Source organism: Oryx dammah, unplaced genomic scaffold (assembly GCF_014754425.2).
Source record: "Oryx dammah isolate SB20612 unplaced genomic scaffold, SCBI_Odam_1.1 HiC_scaffold_5, whole genome shotgun sequence".
NCBI classification, from domain to species: Eukaryota; Metazoa; Chordata; class Mammalia; order Artiodactyla; family Bovidae; genus Oryx; species Oryx dammah.
The window spans coordinates 39,870,489-39,891,075 of NW_024070189.1; the positions used below are offsets into that span (position 1 = coordinate 39,870,489).

General features: G+C 40.7%; 1 protein-coding gene across 4 annotated transcripts in view; it reads left to right on the plus strand.

Annotated features, from left to right (window-relative positions):
- EBF1 (EBF transcription factor 1) overlaps positions 1-20,587 on the plus strand; it is a 410,044-nt gene that overhangs the window by 255,646 nt on the left and 133,811 nt on the right. For 2 of the 4 annotated variants that reach the window (XM_040239659.1, XM_040239661.1), the window contains exons 7-8: positions 1,926-2,007; positions 17,633-17,774. In XM_040239659.1, coding sequence (XP_040095593.1) covers positions 1,926-2,007; positions 17,633-17,774 — 224 coding nt within the window. The remainder of the gene's footprint in view (positions 1-1,925; positions 2,008-17,632; positions 17,775-20,587) is intronic. The other 2 variants (XM_040239662.1, XM_040239663.1) reach the window with 1 other exon arrangement.

Here is a 20,587-nt window from a genome sequence, read left to right on the forward strand (position 1 = left end):
ACTCTTGCCTGGAGAATCCCATGGAAGGAGGAGCTTGGCGGGCTACAGTCCACGGGGTTGCAAAGAGCAACTGAGCAACTTCACTCACTCTCACTCATTATAGAGGTGCTATTTGGTTGATAGACTTTATACTCAGAGCTAAATCCAGACATCCCAGCTTGATAGTTCCTCACAAATTATGTGTATTGAAGTAGGAATTTTACTGCAGTATAGACTTGAAATGAGGAAAAGGTGATGACAGGAAAATTCCTATGAGAATTTAACTGAGCAACATTTTAATGCATTGTAATATTTTGGGAAAGTGGGCCTGAAATCCACATTCCCTAAAAGTAAAAAGGAATGAAGAACTTTCAGCAGCTTTTAAAATGCTTTTTTCCCCAAACATATTAATAGGTGGATGGAGAGGTTTAGTTGTAGGTAACTAACAAGAATGCCCTGATTGGACACTTTTGATCATGCTGCCTTTCCATGATGAACTTCAACAACTCCCACCTAAGAAATATAGAAATAACTCTCCTGATTCACAGAAAGGTAGAAATAACTCATCTAATTTATCACCCAGTGCAGGACACTTTTAAAAGTTAAAGTGGGTACTATTCATTTTGTTGTTGCTCTGCAGCTCAGACTCTTTTGTGATCCCATGGACTGCAACACTCCAGACTTCCCCGTCCTTCACTATCTCCCAGAGTTTGCTCAGACTCATGTGCAGTGAGTCAGTGATGCCATCCAGCTATCTCATTCTCTGTTATCCTCTTCTTCTGCCTTCAATCTTCCCCAGCATCAGGGTCTTTTTCCAGTGAGTTGGCTCTTTGCATCAGGTGGCCAAAGTATTTGAGCTTCAGTTTCAGCATCAGCCCTTCCAATGAATATTCAGGGTTGATTTCCTTTAAGATTGACTGGCTTGAACTATTCACACTTACAATAGTACAGCTGGTATAAACTAGTATAGTTCCTGGCAAATTGAAACCTTTGGTCACCCTAGCCAGTAAAACCCATGGATCTCGTTATGGAATCAATTCAGAGATCAGGTGGCTGTGAAGCAGGACATTCCTTCTTCCATCACAAATAGCTTTTGTCTATAGTTGGCATGTAAGGAAAACATATGGGATATGTTCAAGAAATCAATCGACTTTAGTCAGTATGTGAATCTTCTCATAAGCACTCCTAATCAGAAAATTTTACTTGGGGTTCCCTGGTGGCTCAAAGGGTAAAGAGTCTGCCTGCAGTGCAGGAGACCCAGGTTTGATCCCTGGGTCGGGAAGATTCCCTGGAGAAGGAAATGGTAACCCATTCCAGTATTCTTGCCTGGAGAATCCCCATGGACAGAGGAGCCTGGCGGGCTACAGTCCATGGGGTCACAAAGAGTCGGACATGACCGAGCAACTTCACTTTCACTTTCATGTTCAAAAAATCAGTGGACTTTAGTCAGTATGTGAATCTTCTCATAAGCACTCCTAATCAGAATGTTTTACTTGGAGATGCTCGGATAAAAAGTGTTTACCATGTCCTTATATTCATCCAACATGTATTTTGCTGGTTCATCATCTGTGAATTTACGGTGCTTAAATTACATGTTGTTGTTGGGGACCATGAGTAATTCTCAGGCAATTATCTCCAATTGGAACCTGCCTTAAATTATAGGGAAGACGTACCCTCTCTATGAGTGAAAATACTTCCTTGGGGGCTTAATTCTTCTGTGAGATCTGTTGGCACCACGGAGAGCATTCTCTTCATATAGAACATCTAACTTGGGTGTGAAACACAGACTAAATCTTTAAACCAAATACTGGCTCTAACGTCATTCTGAATGTTTCAGAAAATGCCCAGAGAATAGAATGCACACCCCAGAAGTGACTTACTACTTTTTTTTTTTCCCCTTCTGTGGAGGACTGAAATGCTAACCATGGTAATTTGTTTCTTCACAGGTTCTTCTTGAAATTTTTCCTCAAATGTAACCAAAATTGCCTAAAGAATGCAGGAAACCCACGTGACATGCGGAGATTCCAGGTGGGTCTGTCTTGCCCTTCTTATACCTGAATAATGACATGAGTATCAGGAGAGGGTAAAAGAAGTCTTAGGTAGAGAAGATCCAGAGTCTCATTGTATCATTGTTTTCCCAGAGGTGACAAGCAGGTGAGTTTGGGTCCCTAGGTGTCTTTTCTCTAGAAGTTGTTGTTTTAATTAGAGAAGGATTAGGACTGAGCCACCTGCGTTCGGTGGTTGAGGCGGTGGTACCCTTTGAGCCTCGTCTGGCTTCCCGAATGGACTCATAGGCTTAAACCAGGGGTCCCCAATCCCCAGGATCTAATGCCAGATGATCTGAGGTGGAGCTGATATAATAATAATAGAAATAAAGTGCACAATAAATGTTATGTGTTAAAATCATCCTGAAACCACCCCCTCCTCACCCTGTGCATGGAAAATTTGTCTTCCATGAAACTGGTACCTGGTGCCAAAAATGTTGGGGACCACTAGCTTAAACCACTGCATGTTAAGTGAAGCACATAGAAATCATGAAGTCTTTGCCTAAAGTTCTACAGGTAGAAAACTGGTCAATAGGAGCTTTGTGCTATTTTGGAATTACGTCACTTTCTTCCTTCCTTTCTCTTGTTTTCCCTTTCCAATCTTGGAGATTATTAGTAATTATCTTATTAAAAGTGGATCTCTGAAGAAGCAGGGTGTAGGGCAGTATGGGTGACATTCAGTCTGTTTGAGAAATGTCCTTGTTCAGCCCATGTAAATGTTTTCAAGCATCAGTCAGATCCGCCTCCATTTAAAGCTTTAGTGGTATGTTAACCTCATATAATTATACATTTACTAAAGGAAAAATATGTGAAAATACATTTGTTAACTTCCAAAACACAGAATGGTGGTTAGGCTTTAGGAAAGGTTGCTAAATTCTAGGTATGTGCTTCTTAAACTCTAAAGTGCTGAGAATCCTCTGGGGATCTTGTTAAACTGCTAATTGAGGTCTGCGGTGGGCCTGAAATTCTACCTTTCTAACAAGCTCCCAAGTGATGGGCAAAGCCATGGACCACACTCGCAGTAGCAAGGTTCTAGACCCTTATGTTGCTCTCCATCGAATTTTATGACTAACTCATTTGGTCAATGTTAGTTTCTTCACCAGAGTAATGATGTGTCCATCTATGGATGCCCATGTGGTCTGTCAGTGAAAATATCTTGGAGTTTAAGGTATGTTCTTAGGTGGAGTTAGTCTGCTTTAAGTGTAGATTGAAATATAAGATCTCTGAAAAGATCTGGACAAATTTTCTCTGTACATTCTCTGATGGGAGAAAGGGAAGGGATGATTCTGGGCATTACTTTTTGGATGTCAAGATCTCTTAGTCTCTAAGATAATTATTTTTTTTAATAGGTGAGACTTAGTAGTCTCATGAAAGAACAAATTCAGTAAAAAGAAGACTCCTGCCCCTGAGATTCTGAAGCAGTTCTGGAAATCATTTGGGCTTGCCGCCTTTTGTCCTGACAGATGAATGGGGAGAACCCCTAGATACCTAATTTCCTGGAAAATGTCTCTCCTGGGGAGCTTCTGACCAAGTGGGCAGACTTGGGTGCTCTCATTCCTACCAGGACATTTTTGTGTTGAGTTGGAGCATCTTTGCTGGTGCAACATGTGATGCTGTTAAATATGTGTTGCTAAGTGTCTTGAAATGTGAGAATGAGTTTTGTATAAACTGTGTTGTCACTTACCTTGGCCTTGAAATGGGCCATGTATCTCCTTTGACCAAGCTTGGGTTAGGAAAAAGACATGTCCAGACATGAACCAATTCATAACATATAATAAATGTGTCTAGACCTGTATGATGCCTTGTGAATACTAGGATCGACTTGGCTGTGTTTCACAGAGTGGCAGAGTTAGAGATGGTCTTCAGTAATTTGGGAATCTAAAAGAGAGTGTGTGTAAGGTTTCAGGGGCCTTATTTTCCCTTGCAGGACCTGCTAGTGAAATGTCTGAAAGCTTTGAATTATAGGAATGTAGCTTTTGGATGAGATGAGAACCAACTCAGTCTGTTATTTTTGAGAGTGTCTAGAAAGCTTTATTTTTCCAGACAAAGTAGTTATTCTTTGTTGAGTAGAAGGGCTACTGAGACAAGGAGGCATGAGTTAGATTTCTGCAAAACTTCAATTTCCTCTACTGTAAAATGGAGTAAAAATGATGATTCTTCTTATTTCACAAAGGACAGTACTTTGAAAGCATGACCGATTTGCAAAAGATAAAATATAAATGTACAATTTTGAAGAAAATATTTGCTGTAAACTAAAGCTGGGCCAGTAGTTGAGTACAAGTTTTCTCAGCCTGGGCAGAAATGACACTTTAGACTGAATAAACCTTGTTGAGAGGGAGGTGGATTTGTTCTGTGTGTCAGAGGATATTTAGCCAGAATCACTGGCCTTTACCCACCAGATACCAGTAGAGAAACCATCCTCCACCCCTCGCAGTCATGAGAGACACCAAAATGTCTCCAGACATTGACAAACGTCCCCTATGGGGAAGGGGATGCAGAATTGCCCCTGGATGGGAATCACTGGGATAAGACAGGTTTAGTCCTATTCCTGATGACCTCTGACATACTCTCCTGCCGACAGTGCTGCTGTCCCAAAGAGTGCACCCTTTGATTACACTTGAAAGCTGCCCAACACAAGGTCCCGCCTTGACAATGCTCTTTCTCAGTATTCTCCAACTGATCCTAAAGTAGGTGGACCTTTCCCAGTAGGGGCTGCTACCTTGACCACTACAGAGTCAGTCTTTGTGTCAAAGAAGAGCTCTGTCTCTATCAGCAATGACAAATTCCTTATTAGAGCTCAAATTTAACCCCCTTTATTCCTATCACCGACATCCTACTTACTGGGAGAGGAAAGAGCGAGCCTGTGGCAGAATGAGCACTGACATTTTGTTTTGTATTTGTGTTCATTTGCGTATTTCATGAATCATCACTAACACATGGGCGTATGCATTGTTGGGTGTATCTAGCAACTGCAACTCGATGCGCCCTAAACACCATTGTCAGCCTCATTTTTTGTCTGGGCCTCTGCCTCAAGCTTGCTTTTCTTCCTGTGTTCCTTACCTTGGTTCATTTCTAACTATATTAAGTGCTAGGGAGATGACCATTTATATTTGGGTCTGCATTCATATTTATATGTATAAATATATGAGTCCATGTATGTATCTTGATATACATCTATGGACATTGTCTGTAATGATGATGATGATGAAGCTAACAGTTCTGGTGTACTTTTGTGAGCAGTTTTGTGCTAAGTATTTTATATGAGTTACCATATTTATCTTCGCATCACATCCAAACAGGAATTAGGGTCATGCAAATAGGAATTACTTCCACTCTACAAATGAGGTACAAATGAAGTTTAGGAAAGTTAAGCAGTTTGCCCAAAGTCACAGATCTACTAAGTCCTGAAGCAGTGATTCAACCCAGTCGATTTGACCCAGATGTTCTCTAATGTGGTGCAACAGTAAAGAACTTGTCCACAGCCTTTAGGCAGATACATAGTGAGGCAGTAAGGAGGTCTCTCTACATCTGAGAGCCCAGGGGGTACCTGTGAATAGTATTAGAATCCCAGGGAAGTCAAGAACAGTGTTCAAAAGGGTGTTTGCCCTGAATAGAACCTAAGGATGCCAGCTGCCTGAAGAACACTGGGATTCCAATATATCTCGTCAAGCAGAATGTGGAGTTGTGCGGAAGGGGAAAAACTTGAGCACTGTTTCTGATTATAGCCACAGTGCTGGTCTGTGTTTACTCATGTGAACTTTAGAGAAAGAGGTTATTGCTCTGAAGACTGCCTGAGCGTCACCTAATTGGTAGAGGTTTTGGCCAGTTCTCAGGGCAAGAAAGACCCTTCAACAAATGAAGCCTGAATCCAGGCGCCCCTGATGGCTTGGAGCACTCATTTAGAAATCATATTGACATTCCCAGCTCTTAGGACTAAACCAAAAAGGGGAGGATGAGTCTTCTGTGCAGCTGTGCTGGCTGGCAGAGATGAAGCACTGGTGGAAGGTTTCCTATGAGCAAACATACGATTTTCTTCATTTTTCTCATAGTATGCTAATTGGAAAGCTGGTTTCAAATATTTTGATGTCACTGTTGCCTCTGAGGGGAGTGAGAGAGTGTCATGTTGGCATGAGAAGACTCACTTCTCCTCTTTACATCTCAATGTGGCTTTTCCCAGTGACACTGAAAACCCAAGGCCCAGAGACGTCTGAGTGAAAGCATGCCCTCCTGCCTGTCCAGTGGGCTCCCCCTACCTGCTAGGAATGCCATTTTCTCTCTTGTCCCGTTCCCCAGGTCCGCTGATATTCATGCAGCCAGGCCAGAGTGCGTCTCCTCTGAACAGCAGTCAGGGGCCCGTGTAGGTGACTGAGGAGGACATAAGAAAGGTTGTTGATCTCTTGACATGTAAAGACATTCTGTCAAGCAAACTCAGCCTCACAGCAGCTGAGCTTCTGGTGTGTAAACAGAGACTGCTTAATTACACAGGTCATGTCAATTAGCATGACCTTAGCGTTTTTGAGAAATGCATCACTTTCTGCAGAGCTCGGCTGTATTCATAGTTTCAGGCAGTATGGAATAAGCCTTGTAGAGAATTTGGTACAGTCTTTTTATTTTTAAGCTTATAATTGATGTTTTCTTTTGAAATCCCCAGGCTGTGGTTAGGGTAACAAACTTGCTTAAATACAACAGTGTATACAGGCTTCATTCAGTTCTGTGGGTGTGGGGATGATGGGAGAAAGAGAGCAGGAGGGAAGGAGGTGGATGGAGACAGCTCTCTCTCCTGACGGGGAGAATTTCCCTGTGACTAAATGAGCCTGTTTCTTCATCTTGACACTAAAAAGATGCTAATGTCAAAGGACTGTGTTAAAACCATGTCACGGGTCTGGTTTTTAACTGACGGGAGCTAGACAATTCAAGCTTAAGATTTAAATCCTTATCAATAGCTTCCCTTGTTGGGGCTGGCAGAGCGGGGAGGTGAGGGGAGGAACAAGAACTGGGTACAAGCTGTCATCACAGTAGATACCGTAATACCTAGAAAACTGGGAAGTAAATTTCCAAATTCGTCTTATTGCTTTATCAAAGCTTTCCACAGGCTGTAAATCTGTATCTGTGTATAAATGTTTGATCTGTAACTACATGTGAACATAAATGGAAGATATGCTTGTTTATGCATGCATGCCTGCACTAAGTAGTATTTATTGACCTGGTAGGTGGTGAGTATATTGTGATAAGAACAGGAAAGGTGGAGTGTTTGCTCTAATGAAACTTAAATTCTAGTTGGGATCTATTAGTTAGGATAATACTAGCTGCTGTAACAAATAGACCAAAGATTTAATGGCTCACCTTCAACAGAAGGTTGTTTATCCCTAACGTAATGGTACAAGGCAAGTGTTCCTGGTAGATGAGTAGCTGTTGTATGTGAAGAAGTCTCCACCACCCACTGTGAACCTTTTTGTCTCCATACATCCAGTTGAAGGGTAAAGAGTGCATGGAAGGGCTTGTGGGCTTAAAAACCTCATCTTAGAAATGATTCTTGTCAAATCTGCCCACATTCTACTGGCTAGAAGTCTGTCACACAGCCATGTATGACCCCAGAGAGGCCTGAAAATGTCTAGTTGTACTGTCCAAGAAGAAAAGATAGTAATATGGGGAACAGTGACCTTCAGTTGCTATACTGTGTGCAAATAAATAATTTCACATCATCAAAATTTTCAATTATTGCTTTAAGGAAATGAAGCAGGGTATTATGAGAGAGAACACCAGTGTGGGATGGGGGATGGGAACATACCTTAAGAGCAGGTGACCAAGGAAAAGTTTCGAGGAGGGGACTCTTAAGCTCAGAGCTAATGGATAAGAATAAACCATTTTGAGAAGAGCCAGAAGAATTTTCTGAGTAGAGAGAACAGCAAGCCCAAAATTCATGTTTGTCTCGTGTTTATCTGAGATGAACAATTTTCTTTTGCTTACTCATCATTTGGAATGGGGGTGGGGTAAGAAATATGAGGAGAAACTACCAGGTTTTTCTTCCCAAATTCCCACCAAAAATGTGTGGTCTTTCAAAAATGATGACGTAGTTAATGACATTAAAAGACAACTCTCTGCCTTCTCCCCTTCTTTGGTGAATTCTATAAATTTTGGAGAATCCTTATTTATTCAGAAGCCCACAGGGTATGATTAGAGGATTCTTAAAATATATGCCCATTCTCTGCAGTTTCGGTCTGCTTTTAAAGGCACTTAAAGAAAGAAGGAAATGTTCTCAACCCTTTTATTTCTCTCCCACCGTTCCCCACCCCTGTCTTATATTGTTTTGACAAACAGCACATCTTGCAATTAAATTCTTTACCAACAGAATGCTAGGGGCCTGAGCCGCAATCAGTCTCTTCCTACAGAATAATTTCAAGATGCACCATGCTGATTAATTATACTGAAAGCAGCTCTAATGATAGTTTCAGAATACAGGATTAATTCACATAACATGGTAAATACAAATGGTGGATTTTCAACCTGATATATTAAACCATTACGGCTTATTGGGCAAATATGTATCTTGGCATGAGCCTTATGCTGGGCCTTGGCAGAAAATATGCATCACTGAAAAGGAATCCTTATGACCAGGATTTGATGAGTGGTAGCTCTGCACTTAGAGGAAATAAATTCCTACATTAAGTACAGTTGCTATTGAAAAAAAATGTAAAATATATTAAAGGATAGACATAGAAGTGTTTGGTTTGATCAGTGTTGCCCAGTGGATATTGGATCTGAGGATGCGTGGTGCTTACTGAGACTTGCCAACCCAGAGGTATTCTTATATTCTTCCACTTTTTAGGTTGTAACTTATAGGGCTCTTACTATGTGTGAGACCTTGTACTAAGTGTTTTACATGTATAATTTTATTTGTTTTTCTACCCTCTTTCCCTTGTTTACTTTGCTCCAAATGAGCACATTGACCTTCTTTCTCTTCCGTCATTTTTCTTCACCAAATGTACTAAACTCATTCCTTCCTCAGGATTTTTGCACTTGCTATCCCGTGCCCCTGGAAATTCTTCCGCCACATCATTGAATGGCTGGTTACTTCTTATCAGTCAGATTTCAGCTAAAATGTCACCTCCTTCGAGAGGCCTTCCTAATCATCTGCTCCAAAGTAGTTCCTGCCTGGGCTTCACCCGCTTCCTCATTTTATTTTCTTCTTAGAACTTTTTACCTTCTGAAATTTGCTTTCATTGTTTATCTGTTTATTGTCTAAAAACTCTTTTTTATTCTGGACAGAGACTAAGCTCTTGATGGGCACACACTTTGTCATTGCTGCTTCTCCAGTACATAAAATGATGCCTGACACCTATTCCTATGATTAAATGACTTATCTAAGGTTACAGACTAGTGAGTGGTGGAGTCGGGGTTCACACTCAGCACTGTCTGAGCCCGGGATCTGAACTGATGACTATATGCTATTTTCTTGCTTCCAGTTTCCATGTCCGTGTACCGTGGTCCCATAAACAGAAAGCATGCATGGCAGTTATGTATACTTGGGCTCACTGCTACTTAAAATGGCCAATGGGAACGCATAAATGGAGCACCAGTTAAATGCCAACAACAACATTAAAAGGCATCAAAAGTATCCTGATCCACAGAGAGAAAAACTAGGTTCAGATCAATGATGAGTTTTTATTTCTACAGTGTGTCACAGTTCAGGAGACAGAAGCTGAGTCTAGTTTCTAATGGTTCAAATTAGTTTAGCACAGGAATCCAAGGACTTAGAAGTGTCTGTTCTTATCTTACTGTTAAAAGAAGAGAGATTTTTGTCTTGAGGCTCAGAGTGAATTTAATTCAGCTACTCAGTCCCTCATTCCTGCAGTTCCACTCTGTTACGTCCTGTAGGTTTGTGCGTCCTCCATAATTTTTAATGAGTTATTTGGGATCTTTCAACCAGATAGAAACTTGCAATCAAGCTGGTTTCAGAGAATATCTCTTTCCATATCAGCCAAGGAGATTTTAAAGGACAAAGTTAATGAAGACCCAACTGCTGAAGACCATTTTTATGTAGATAATGCCTAAAGTGTAGTCAGTCAGATAGACAGTGATGTGTACTGGAAGAGACAGTTAGGGGAAAGAGGACCTAAGCTGGGAGCATGGATTGAGAGGCCAGAAGTGGGTCTAGAGTCTGAAGTTTCCCTTCAACTTTGCCTCTGTTCTTAATTCACCCTGTGGCCTTGAAGTTTTTAAGCCTCTTGGGTCTCAGTTTTCCAAGCTATCAGACACGACTGAGCGACTGAACTGAACTAAAAAGGAGGAATTGGATAAATTCGCAGTATCATAACTACTGAGGTCTCCTTTTATCATTTTCTCTTACGAACCTCTTGTGGTGACATATCTTCCAACTTAATTGCATTTATTGAATAAGAATCACACACTCTATTTTAAAATTAGTCAAAGCCATGGAAACTGCCAATTTCGAGCTTCTCGTGTGCATGAGATTACTGTGTTTCCACATGGAACTGATATGATCCCATATCAACAAAGGCAAGTTGTTGCATGTTATAATATGCATCCTTCCTATTGATGAATCAGGGTGCGCTTTCTGCAGGGTTGTCTCCAGGGCTACATTAGAAAGCTTATAGTTGGGAGCCACTCAGTTCAGTTCAGTCGCTCAGTCGTGTCCGACTCTTTGCGACCCCATGAATTGCAGCATGCCAGGCCTCCCTGTCCATCACCATCTCCTGGAGTTCACTCAGACTCACGTCCATCGAGTCCGTGATGCCATCCAGCCATCTCATCCTCGGTCGTCCCCTTCTCTAGATTGGCTGATTTCTTGGGTCTCTTGGGACTCATTGAAGGAGCCTGTAAAGGGTAGTTCAGTTGATAGGTTGGGTGTAGAATGTGGGCTGTGTGAAGCAGAGGGTAGAAGTTTGACCTAGTAGACTTTATTTTGTAGGGAAGTTTTAGGCTTATAAAAAAATGAAGGGAAAGCACAGAGAGTTCACATATATTTCCTTAATACCCCTTAGGCAGTTTCCCTTATTAACATCTTGCATTAGTGTGATACATGTGTTACAATTGATGTGTCAGTATTGATATATTATTATTAATTTCCATAGTTTACACTAGGACTCACCATGTTATACATTCTGTGGGTTTATACAGATTCGTGATATGTGTCTACCATTACAGTGCCGTTTAGAATGGTTTCATCTCCATCCTTCCCCACCGGTTCCTTTGTGCTCTGCCTATTCACCTCTCCTTCCCTCTTCCCAAACTCCTGGCAACCACTGGTCTTTCCACTATCTCCATAGTTATCCCTTTTCCAAAATGTCATATAGTTGGAATGATGAAGTATATAGTCTTTACAGGTTTGCTTTTTTCATTTAGCAATCTGCATTTAAGTTTCCTTCGTGTCTTTTTGTGCCTTGATAGCACTTTTCTTTTTATTGCTGCATCCTCCTCCATTTTGTGGATTACCAGTTTGTTTATTTATCCATCTGTTGGACATTCTGGTTGCTGATGCCTTTTATTTAGTCGAATTTTTAAATTACTATGATAGTTAAATCACATGCAGTTGTACAAAATTATTCAGAGGGATGCTGTGTATCCTTTATTCAGTTTCCCCTAATATAGTGATATTTTGCAAAATTATTGACCAGTATTAGATTGTTCTGTTGTTCTATTGCTCAGATGGTAAAGAATCCACTTGCAATGCAGGAGACCCAGGTTCAATCTCTGGGTCAGGAAGACTCCCTGGAGAAGGGAATGGCAACCCACTCCAGTATTCTTGCCTGGAGAATTTCATGGACAGAGGAGCCTGGCGGGCTACAGTCCATGGGGTTGCAAAGAGTCGGACATGACTTACAGTATTCATACAGGATATAAACATTGATACGATCCACTCATCTTATTCACATGTCTCTAGTTTTACTTGTACTCATCCATGTGTATATTTTAGTGCTATACTATTTGTGATGTGTAGGTCTGTGTATCTGTCACCCCACAGTCAAGATATTAGACATTTTCATCACTGCAAAGATGCTGGCCTTATGTAGCCTCCACATCCATCTTCCCTCTGCCCCTAATCTCTGCCAACCACTTCTCTGTTCTTCATTTCTAAATTGTTGTTATCTCAAGAAGTAGTAAATAGAATCATGCAGTGTACTAGTTTGCTATGACTGCTGTAACAAAATACCACAGGCCTGGAATGTGTTTTCCAAAATCCTGGAGGCTGGAAGTTCTGGATCAAGTTGTTGGCAGGCTTGGTTTCGTTGGCTTGCAGATGGCCACCTTCTCGCTATGTCCTCACATGGTCTGTTTTCTTTGCCTGAAGACCCTTGTGTATCCAAATTTCCTTTCCTTGTAAGGATATCAGTAAGATTAGATTAAGACCAACCTTAACAACCTCATTTTAAACTTAATTACCTCTTCAAAGGCTCCATCTGCAAATACAGTTGTGTTCTTAAGTTCCAGGGTTAGCACTTCAACATGTGCATTTTGAGGGGGACACAATTCAGCTCATAATATGCAGTATGTAGCCTTTTGATACTGGCTTTTTTCACCTGACATAAGTCTCTGGAGATTCATTCAGATGTATCAATAGTTTATTCCTTTTGATTGCTGAGTGCTATTCCATGGAATGCCTCATTTTACGTACTTCAGGCCAGTGCATTTCATACCTTTATTAAGGGCTCTGAATTAACGCAGACATAGAATAAGCTAAACCCAGAGGTAAGGAAGCTGTGAAATAGACCAACTTTAGCACTAATTTCTTTACACTGAGTTATCATATATAAGCCTTAAAAACCAAGATTTATAATTTTTAAATTGTTATTCAAAATTAAGTTGCTGAAGATGTTATATTTTAGAGAGAGGTACTTCTTACCAAGATACTCTAAATTTAAACACTGAAAATATTTTTATGACTTACTCATCCCCCTAGAAATGTTTAAAGGTATAGATTTCAACTTTTGGTGGCTTATGTCCTAACCCCTTCTTCCACATGAGCTGCTGCTTTTGTTAATGTGATCTGCCACTCATCACTGAATTTAGCTGCCTGTCTCTTTGAATATCTGCTCATGAGACAGATTATGCTTCATCAATTTGAGAGAATATAGTTGGGACATACAGGATCTCCTGCTTGACTGGAAGGGGAGAGGGACAGTCGAAAGAATGATAGCAAGGAAATAATAACCAATAACAAAATTCCTAGAAAATCCCTCATCAAAATGACGTATTAGGAAAAATATACCGCATTGATAAAATGCAGAAAAATTTACAGGCTAATTTCAGAGCAATAAGGTTTCATTTCATTTCAAGTTTAGAATGTAAAAGGCTAATAGGCAGATGGTTTATAAAAAGCAAAAGTACAGAAACCATGAAATTTGCAATTCACAAGAGGTCTAAATTATATAATTAAATGTCGTGAACATGAAAGTCTTTAAGTTTGTAAGATTTCATTGTTAAACTAATAAAAAGTGAATGTAGAAGTAATTTCTGTATCCTTGTACTGAAAATAACAATTAATGCTGGGTCCTCTTTATAGCAAATAAGATGCTTCAGATTATCAGCCCAACACAGGTTCTTGAACTTGTTGATGAAATCACCAACAAAGCAACTCTGCTAGCACTGCTAACATTTGCTCTATGAGAACTGGAAACCATACTAACCACTTTAAATAATGTAAGCCTCACAGTAACCTTATGAGTTAGGTACTATTAACATTTCCATTTGAGAGTCAAGGACACAGGGGCTTAGAGAGGTTAAGTTACATGGCCAAAGTCACATCACCTAGGAAGGCTTGAGAGTCAAAAGTCATAAGTTTTGTTTTGAATTTTAGTTCTAAGTAGATTGGGGAGATAGTAAAAATAATAACATTTAGGTCTATTTAGATCTAGGATATAACATAGCAAATTGTGAACCACTGTAATGAGCCAAGAAATTGAAAACTTCAAAGTCTGTGTATAGTTGTGGCCTTTTTATTCCCTCACATTGAATATTGTCACCTGGAGAACTGGACACAAACAGAAAATGCCATGGAACACACTGAGTGTTCATCAGCATGTCTCTGAATTGCTGTACTAAAAAGCCATGCTCCTTCCCCAGACAGTTTTACTTCCCCCAAAATACAATGATAATACATAATATATAACCCTAAACATGCCTAAGCTTAATGCTTATTTCAGGAGAAATAAATTAGACATCCTCACAAATAAATTGGAACAGTTTATTTCAAAATCACTCTACAGCAGCCCTGTCCAATAGAACATTCTTCAGTGACGACAGCATTCTGTAACTGCCTTGTCGCCTCCAGCCTCATGTGACTAGTGACCACTTGAAATATGGCTATGGAAACTCAGGAACAATGGAATTTTAAATTTTATTTAATTAGTTTAAATTTAAATAGCCAAATGTGTGGCTACTGTATTAGTATAATTCTAGACTATGTTAATTATAACAGATATCATAAAATTCTAAATATACCTGTTCCTCATTTTATCCTGGGTCAGCAGAGTGAGGAAGAAGGTAGAAAAGGGAAGAGATGGTCAAGTCCCAATGTAAAATCATTTTCCATGTTTATCTGTCCCAAATTCAAGCTGAGTTTTGTTGACAAAATTTGGGAAGGTTGAAGATTTGGCAGGCTTGCCTGTCCCCTTGCCTGCATGAACATGTCAGCACCTCATTAATCTTGTGTTTAAACTGTGAAGGCCCTTTTCCCTCCCAGTATAGGCTTATTTTTAAAGGATTTTTCAGTGCTCCCTTTGCATCTCAGCATTATATATATGTGTGTGTGTGTATGTGTGTGTATATGTATATATATATTTACAAGTTGCTCTGTGGATTAATTGCAGCATTTATTTTATTTAACTATATCCTAATCATTTCAAATTGGAATGAGAGAAATTATTTTTGGGTAAGGGAGTTAAAATGCAGTGTTACGAGTTTTTGAGGAACATATAAGGTGTTTATTTTCTAGAAACTTAAAGGCATGAGAATTCTCGGTATCATCTTTCTCCAGTTATAATTTGTCTTTCTATGAAATTATCCAATCACACATGTGGCCTTGGTAATCCCTCTCTTGCCAAGAAAAGACAGACATACAGGGTGTAGTTTTCTTTCCTAACCGTTTTCAGTTTTTGTTCAATGTAGGAATTAGATGACAGTGTCTTTAAACGATACTGAATATTTTAAGCCTGTAGCAGTCTGACTTACAGGTGCATGTTGGATTGTCATTGCCTTTTTTTTTTTTCTTAAGACAGACGTCTAGAATAACCACTTTCTGTATTTCCTGACACTGGAAACAGATACCGTTTGTCATTCCTTTTATAGTTTCTTCAGCTAACGACTCCAGTGACCACTCAATTGTGGTCTTGTAGTAAATCAAAAATTCTTTGAAAGACCCAGCTCCGTTACATAATTGTAAATGTCCCACGAAGTCATCTCCTGAACTAAAAAGAAAAATGAATTTCTGTTGCTTTCTCTGCCACCACTCATAGTACTTTTCGGAAACAGAAGAATAGAGAATTTTCTTCTCTCCCTCTTAGTCTTTCTCCTTCTCTTCCTTCTAAATTAACCTATAATTGATGAGGCACACACAGAGCCTCCAGCCGTCACATCTGGTTGGTCAATCATGAAGAAAGAGAAAAACCACTTTGCAAACTGCTGCTTAGAACTGACTGTGTCCTTCCACGAATGACTTGCCCTGGCTGGAATTTTGGATATCACAATGACTAAGGAGAAGGCCCTGAGTCCCTAAATGGACTCTCTTAATTGTTTACTTTGCATTTTAGTAAAATAGGAGTGAAAACTAAAATCAGGTGCGGGTCCGAGTCCTGCTTGGGGTTGGATCTTGAGGACCCCAAGGAAGAATGTTGGGGACCCCACAGGAGCACCCCCAGCAGTCATCCCTGGGAGACCCCAGAGTGGGACCCCACTTCCTGGGTCTGCGGAAGTCTAGACCCTCTTGGTGTGGGGGAGAAGGGCCTCGAGTCTGCAGAAGGGAGGGCCCAGAAGGAAAACAGAAAAATTGTGTTGCCATCTTGGAGGCAAAAGGGCAGGGAATCTGCTGTGTTTAACTAGGATGCTGTGAGGTCAAAGAGGTGGAGACGGTGGAACTTAAGTGTGGCATCCACTGGTGGGGGTCTACAGGGTTGGGAGTGGGGTTGCTTTTCCAGGCAGGGCTTACAGTTCACAGGCCCAGCATTTTCCCCTCTGCCCAACTCAGGTGATGAAATCAGAGCATTCATTGCCCAAGACTCTAGAAGGCAGGGTCCCCTTTCCCCAACTTGGAGAAAAGGCTTCTCAGAAGCTGGGGCCTCAGTATGTGCCAATCCTTGTAAAGCGTTTCACCTCTTCAGGGGCTAATGCCTCTCGAAACCAAGAACAATTAAAGCGCGAGTCTTCCCAAGCAACTGGGGAATTGAGCAAAAATAAATCAGAAATCCTCAGCCTTGGCTCTGGAGGTTCGCCTCATTATGAGAGCAGATCTATTAGCCCTCTTGCCATTGTCTTTCATTTCTCAAGTGAGGTGATTCTAATTAAATTAATCTGCATGTCAATCTATCGGTGATCAATCAAAGAGCCTGAGGTCCCCCCTATGCTGCAGGGTGCTTGCGGCTGACAGGGGCTGATAATGGAGGAAGAAATAAACTGTTGAGCAAAGTTAATTAGTCAACATAATAGGTGGATTAAACGGGAGCCGGCTGATTGCTGTTTCCCATGTCAAAGCATGAGGCGGACGCTGAAGCTGCAATTACAGACAATTATTATATTTGGTTGTAAGAGGTCGCATGAATAAACATATCTCTGTGGGTTTCAGTTTTAATCCTCTTCCCCATTTAATATAAGGAGAAGTGTAGGTCATTTCTTCTTATTGTTTTAGTCCAAGTTCTCTGAGAAAACACCCTTGCCTGGGTCCCTTCTGGCAAACTCCAATCAGTTTATGGGACCGCCAGGGTATCTGATTGTACCTTGGGCCAAGACTTCTTTTTTTTTGGCCTTGAAACACAACTCTAAGACTCTTAATTAGCAAAGATTTTTGGGTAGTGGTGGTGATGGTGGTGAGGGGGGCTTTGGTCTGTCTGCTTAACTAAACGAATGTGGGTAGAAAAAAGTACAAGAAACCCCAAAAAGACACCCAGGAGAGAAAAATGCATCCCAGCTCTCACTGAAACCTCTCTTTTTCATTTCTCTCTCCTCTTAACCCTGACACAGTGGTGGGGTGGGGGGGAATATTTTAAAGATTCAAAAGATTTTTATTTGCATGATCAACTGTGATATCTGCTTCAGTGTCTAAACTGAAGGGTAATTTAGGTGAAACACAACCACCCTTGTGTAAAAAAAAAATATGCTAATAAAGATCCTCTTGTTAAAATTATGGTTAACAGTGTACCTTCTGCTGTATAACTATAAACTGTGCAATTTTACTTAAAACTGCATCAAAAGCGTTCCATGCCAAAGACCCACTCATCAATAGCTCCTCTTGTTAGACTTGTACAGCATAAGCACCAGTTATTATGTGAAATAGCTATGCAATTTTCTGCAGCTCCCAGCTGTTATTTATTTAACTTGAGTTTATTACCCTCCGTGCTTTTATATTAAAATGTTCATTCATTTCTCTCTCCTGTCTCCAGGTCGTGGTGTCTACGACAGTCAATGTGGATGGCCATGTCCTGGCAGTCTCTGATAATATGTTTGTCCATAATAACTCAAAGCATGGGCGGAGGGCTCGGAGGCTTGACCCCTCGGAAGGTACGCCCTCTTATCTGGAACATGGTAGGCGAATCATTTTCATTGGTTGTCATTGCTACTTTAACTGTGCATTTATTTGGTTTCTTTCTTCCAACTCCACCATCTTTTCTACCCCTTTTCAAATTTCAAATGTTCTGTTGAACAGTATTGATGCTGCATATTACAATACAGAAAGATATCTCAGAGGCCCAGGCTTTCTTGTTGCACAGGTCCCTACCCTGGAAATGGCTGACATTTCCTTCCTTATGGTGGAGAGACAGAGGGAGATTGGACCACTGCTTTATTTTAAACTGCCACTTGATTTTAAAAATAGTAAAAGGCCAAAGCAGGGCAACAAAAATCCTGATTTTGAGTTTTTTGAGATTTTGAGTATTTTGAGTTTGTGGTTGACCTGATTGTATAATGAACTTGACTTTCTTTACAATCCTACTGGTATGTGTCTGTGACCATACATTTAACTTCATTTGGAGATAAGGTTCCAAAGTCTTGGTTGGATGTGTTTCTTTTTGCATATAAATTCCAAACTAAATGTCCCTTCCGTGCCCTGTACATGCCCCACCCCTCATCACCACATGGTGCAGCCTGCTTTATGTAGGCAGATTTTGGTGGGGAGAAATCATATTTGTCTTCATTTTATGGCTAGTTAGTTGTACCTTTGAGAGGACTAGAGGAAACCAGACAAAAATTTGAAACAAAGAAATTGAATGCCACTCAAAGGAACAAGAGGCTGGACTGAGCGTATGTCCAAATGTTTCTGAGCTACCTGTATATTTATATAGTGAATCCATCTGTTCATCATCCACCCGTTCATCAACCCATCTATCCATCCATCATCATCCATCCTCTGTCCAGCCATTCCATTCATCCTTTATTTATCCATCCATTTTTCATCCATCCATCAATCCACCCAAAAAACTGTGACTGAGTCTCAACTGGATACCAGTCACTGTGCTAGGTTTCCTCCAACCTCCTCAAATTAAACTCTTCACTTATTTTCCCCATTTCACTTTCAGTTTGCTAGGTCATCAGAATTCTTTTGAAAACACTATCACACAAAGTACCACCTGATCGCCTGATCTTTTGGTGGACCATGAACTGTCCGTGATGTAGTTCATAGGGTAGAAAACTCCTTTCTCTGCTGGCATCTCAATTTAATAAACACACTACTGTCACCATTTTTGCCTGTTTTTGTGTGTGTGTGTGTGCCTAAGGAATACACAATCTGTACTTTTTATTAATTAGCCAGATGGAACACTCTTAGAAGGGATTCTATACCACATCCAGTTTTACAGTCTTTTTAAAGTAAACCATCGTCTTTTAAAAGCTGCTTCTTTATGGTTTCATTAATGCTGAGATGGATGGATATTACTTTTTGCAGGAGGCCATTTGAAACACCTGCTCATGATTACATTCCTAGCTCCATTTCTGTACTTAAAAGTATTCGGATCCTCACTTTATAGTAATATTGCCATTTTTATACCCTTGGAATCACTTCAGACTTTGTATGATTAGAGATATTGAGGTGAAAGGAAGAAGGAAAAAATAGGTAAATACTCAGTGGATACAATTTGGACAACAGTGGCTTAAAAGCCAAAGTCTTGTTTCCAACTCTGACCGTTAGTTACTGTCCTATCTGGGAACAGACTTGACTGTCAGTTTGGTATCTGACAGTCATGGGTCCATAGTTCTAAAATGTGCTCCATGTGCAGACCACACGCAGGTTCCCATTCCTGCCCTTGGGAAGCTGGTGGGAGAGCCCATGACACCTTGCAAATCATCCCTCCACCAAAAAACCCCAACACAAACCAGTGCAAAACAAACTCACTAGCAAGGACACCTCTGGGGCCTGGAGGTCAGGAACATTCTTTTACATCATGGCATGGTAGAGAAAGAGCCTTGAAACCTAAACCAGTTCTGAGCTTCACTTCTAGCCTTTGTGTGACCTTGGACGAGTCAGCTTACCTTTGAGGATCCTTAGTTTCCTTCTCGACAAAGTGAAGGTGATGATCTCTGGGGGGTAAAAAAAAAAAAAAAAAAAAGTGCCTTGGGTGGGGGCAGGTCACATACAGAGGGGAAGTTGGCTGGGTGGAGGCTGCAGAAGAAGGGCAAGTTCATGCTCTGCCGACCCAAGCCCCGGGCAGTTGTCATCAAGGGCAGGGAGAGCCCAGGTGGGCCAGATGTTCCCGTCTGACCAGAAGTAAAACTCTCTCAATTTTTAATTGTTGGTAACAAATTACAAAGTGTTTTAGCCCCTGAGGGAAGGACAGGGGAAGAAAGTCACTTAGGTAGAAGACAGCCAGAGGCTCACAGTTTGAGATTTCTGGATCAAAATGTCTGTAAGCTACCTTCCAGCTGGAACATTCTCCCTTCTAGGTGGACATATTAATATTTCAATTGGGCTAGCATTTGTATTCTAAGTTTTAAAGACAACATTTTATTCCTCAGCTGCAGGTGACCAGTCCACAAATGACCATATTCTTCTTAGCATATTACTCAAGAAATAATGACATTTCACTGTGTATTCATGGTTAACCATCACTGGGACCTGAGTGTGTCCTATCTCCTTCAGCTAGAGGGCCTCCCTCTCACCAAAACCTGACTTCATTTCTACCCAGAAGAATAAAAAGGCAGACACCTGGAGGTTCTCAGTAATGACAGTAACGTGGAAATCTGCTTCTCTGCAGAATGAATCAACCAACCACACATAACCACCCACTCATTTAGACACTTCAAGCTGACACATAAATATCTACTCAGCAGAGAGTGACTATGGGCTTCTTCATGATGCTGTGTGGGAGTGGACTTTGATGCTAATTCATGTCGACTTGAGGGTATAG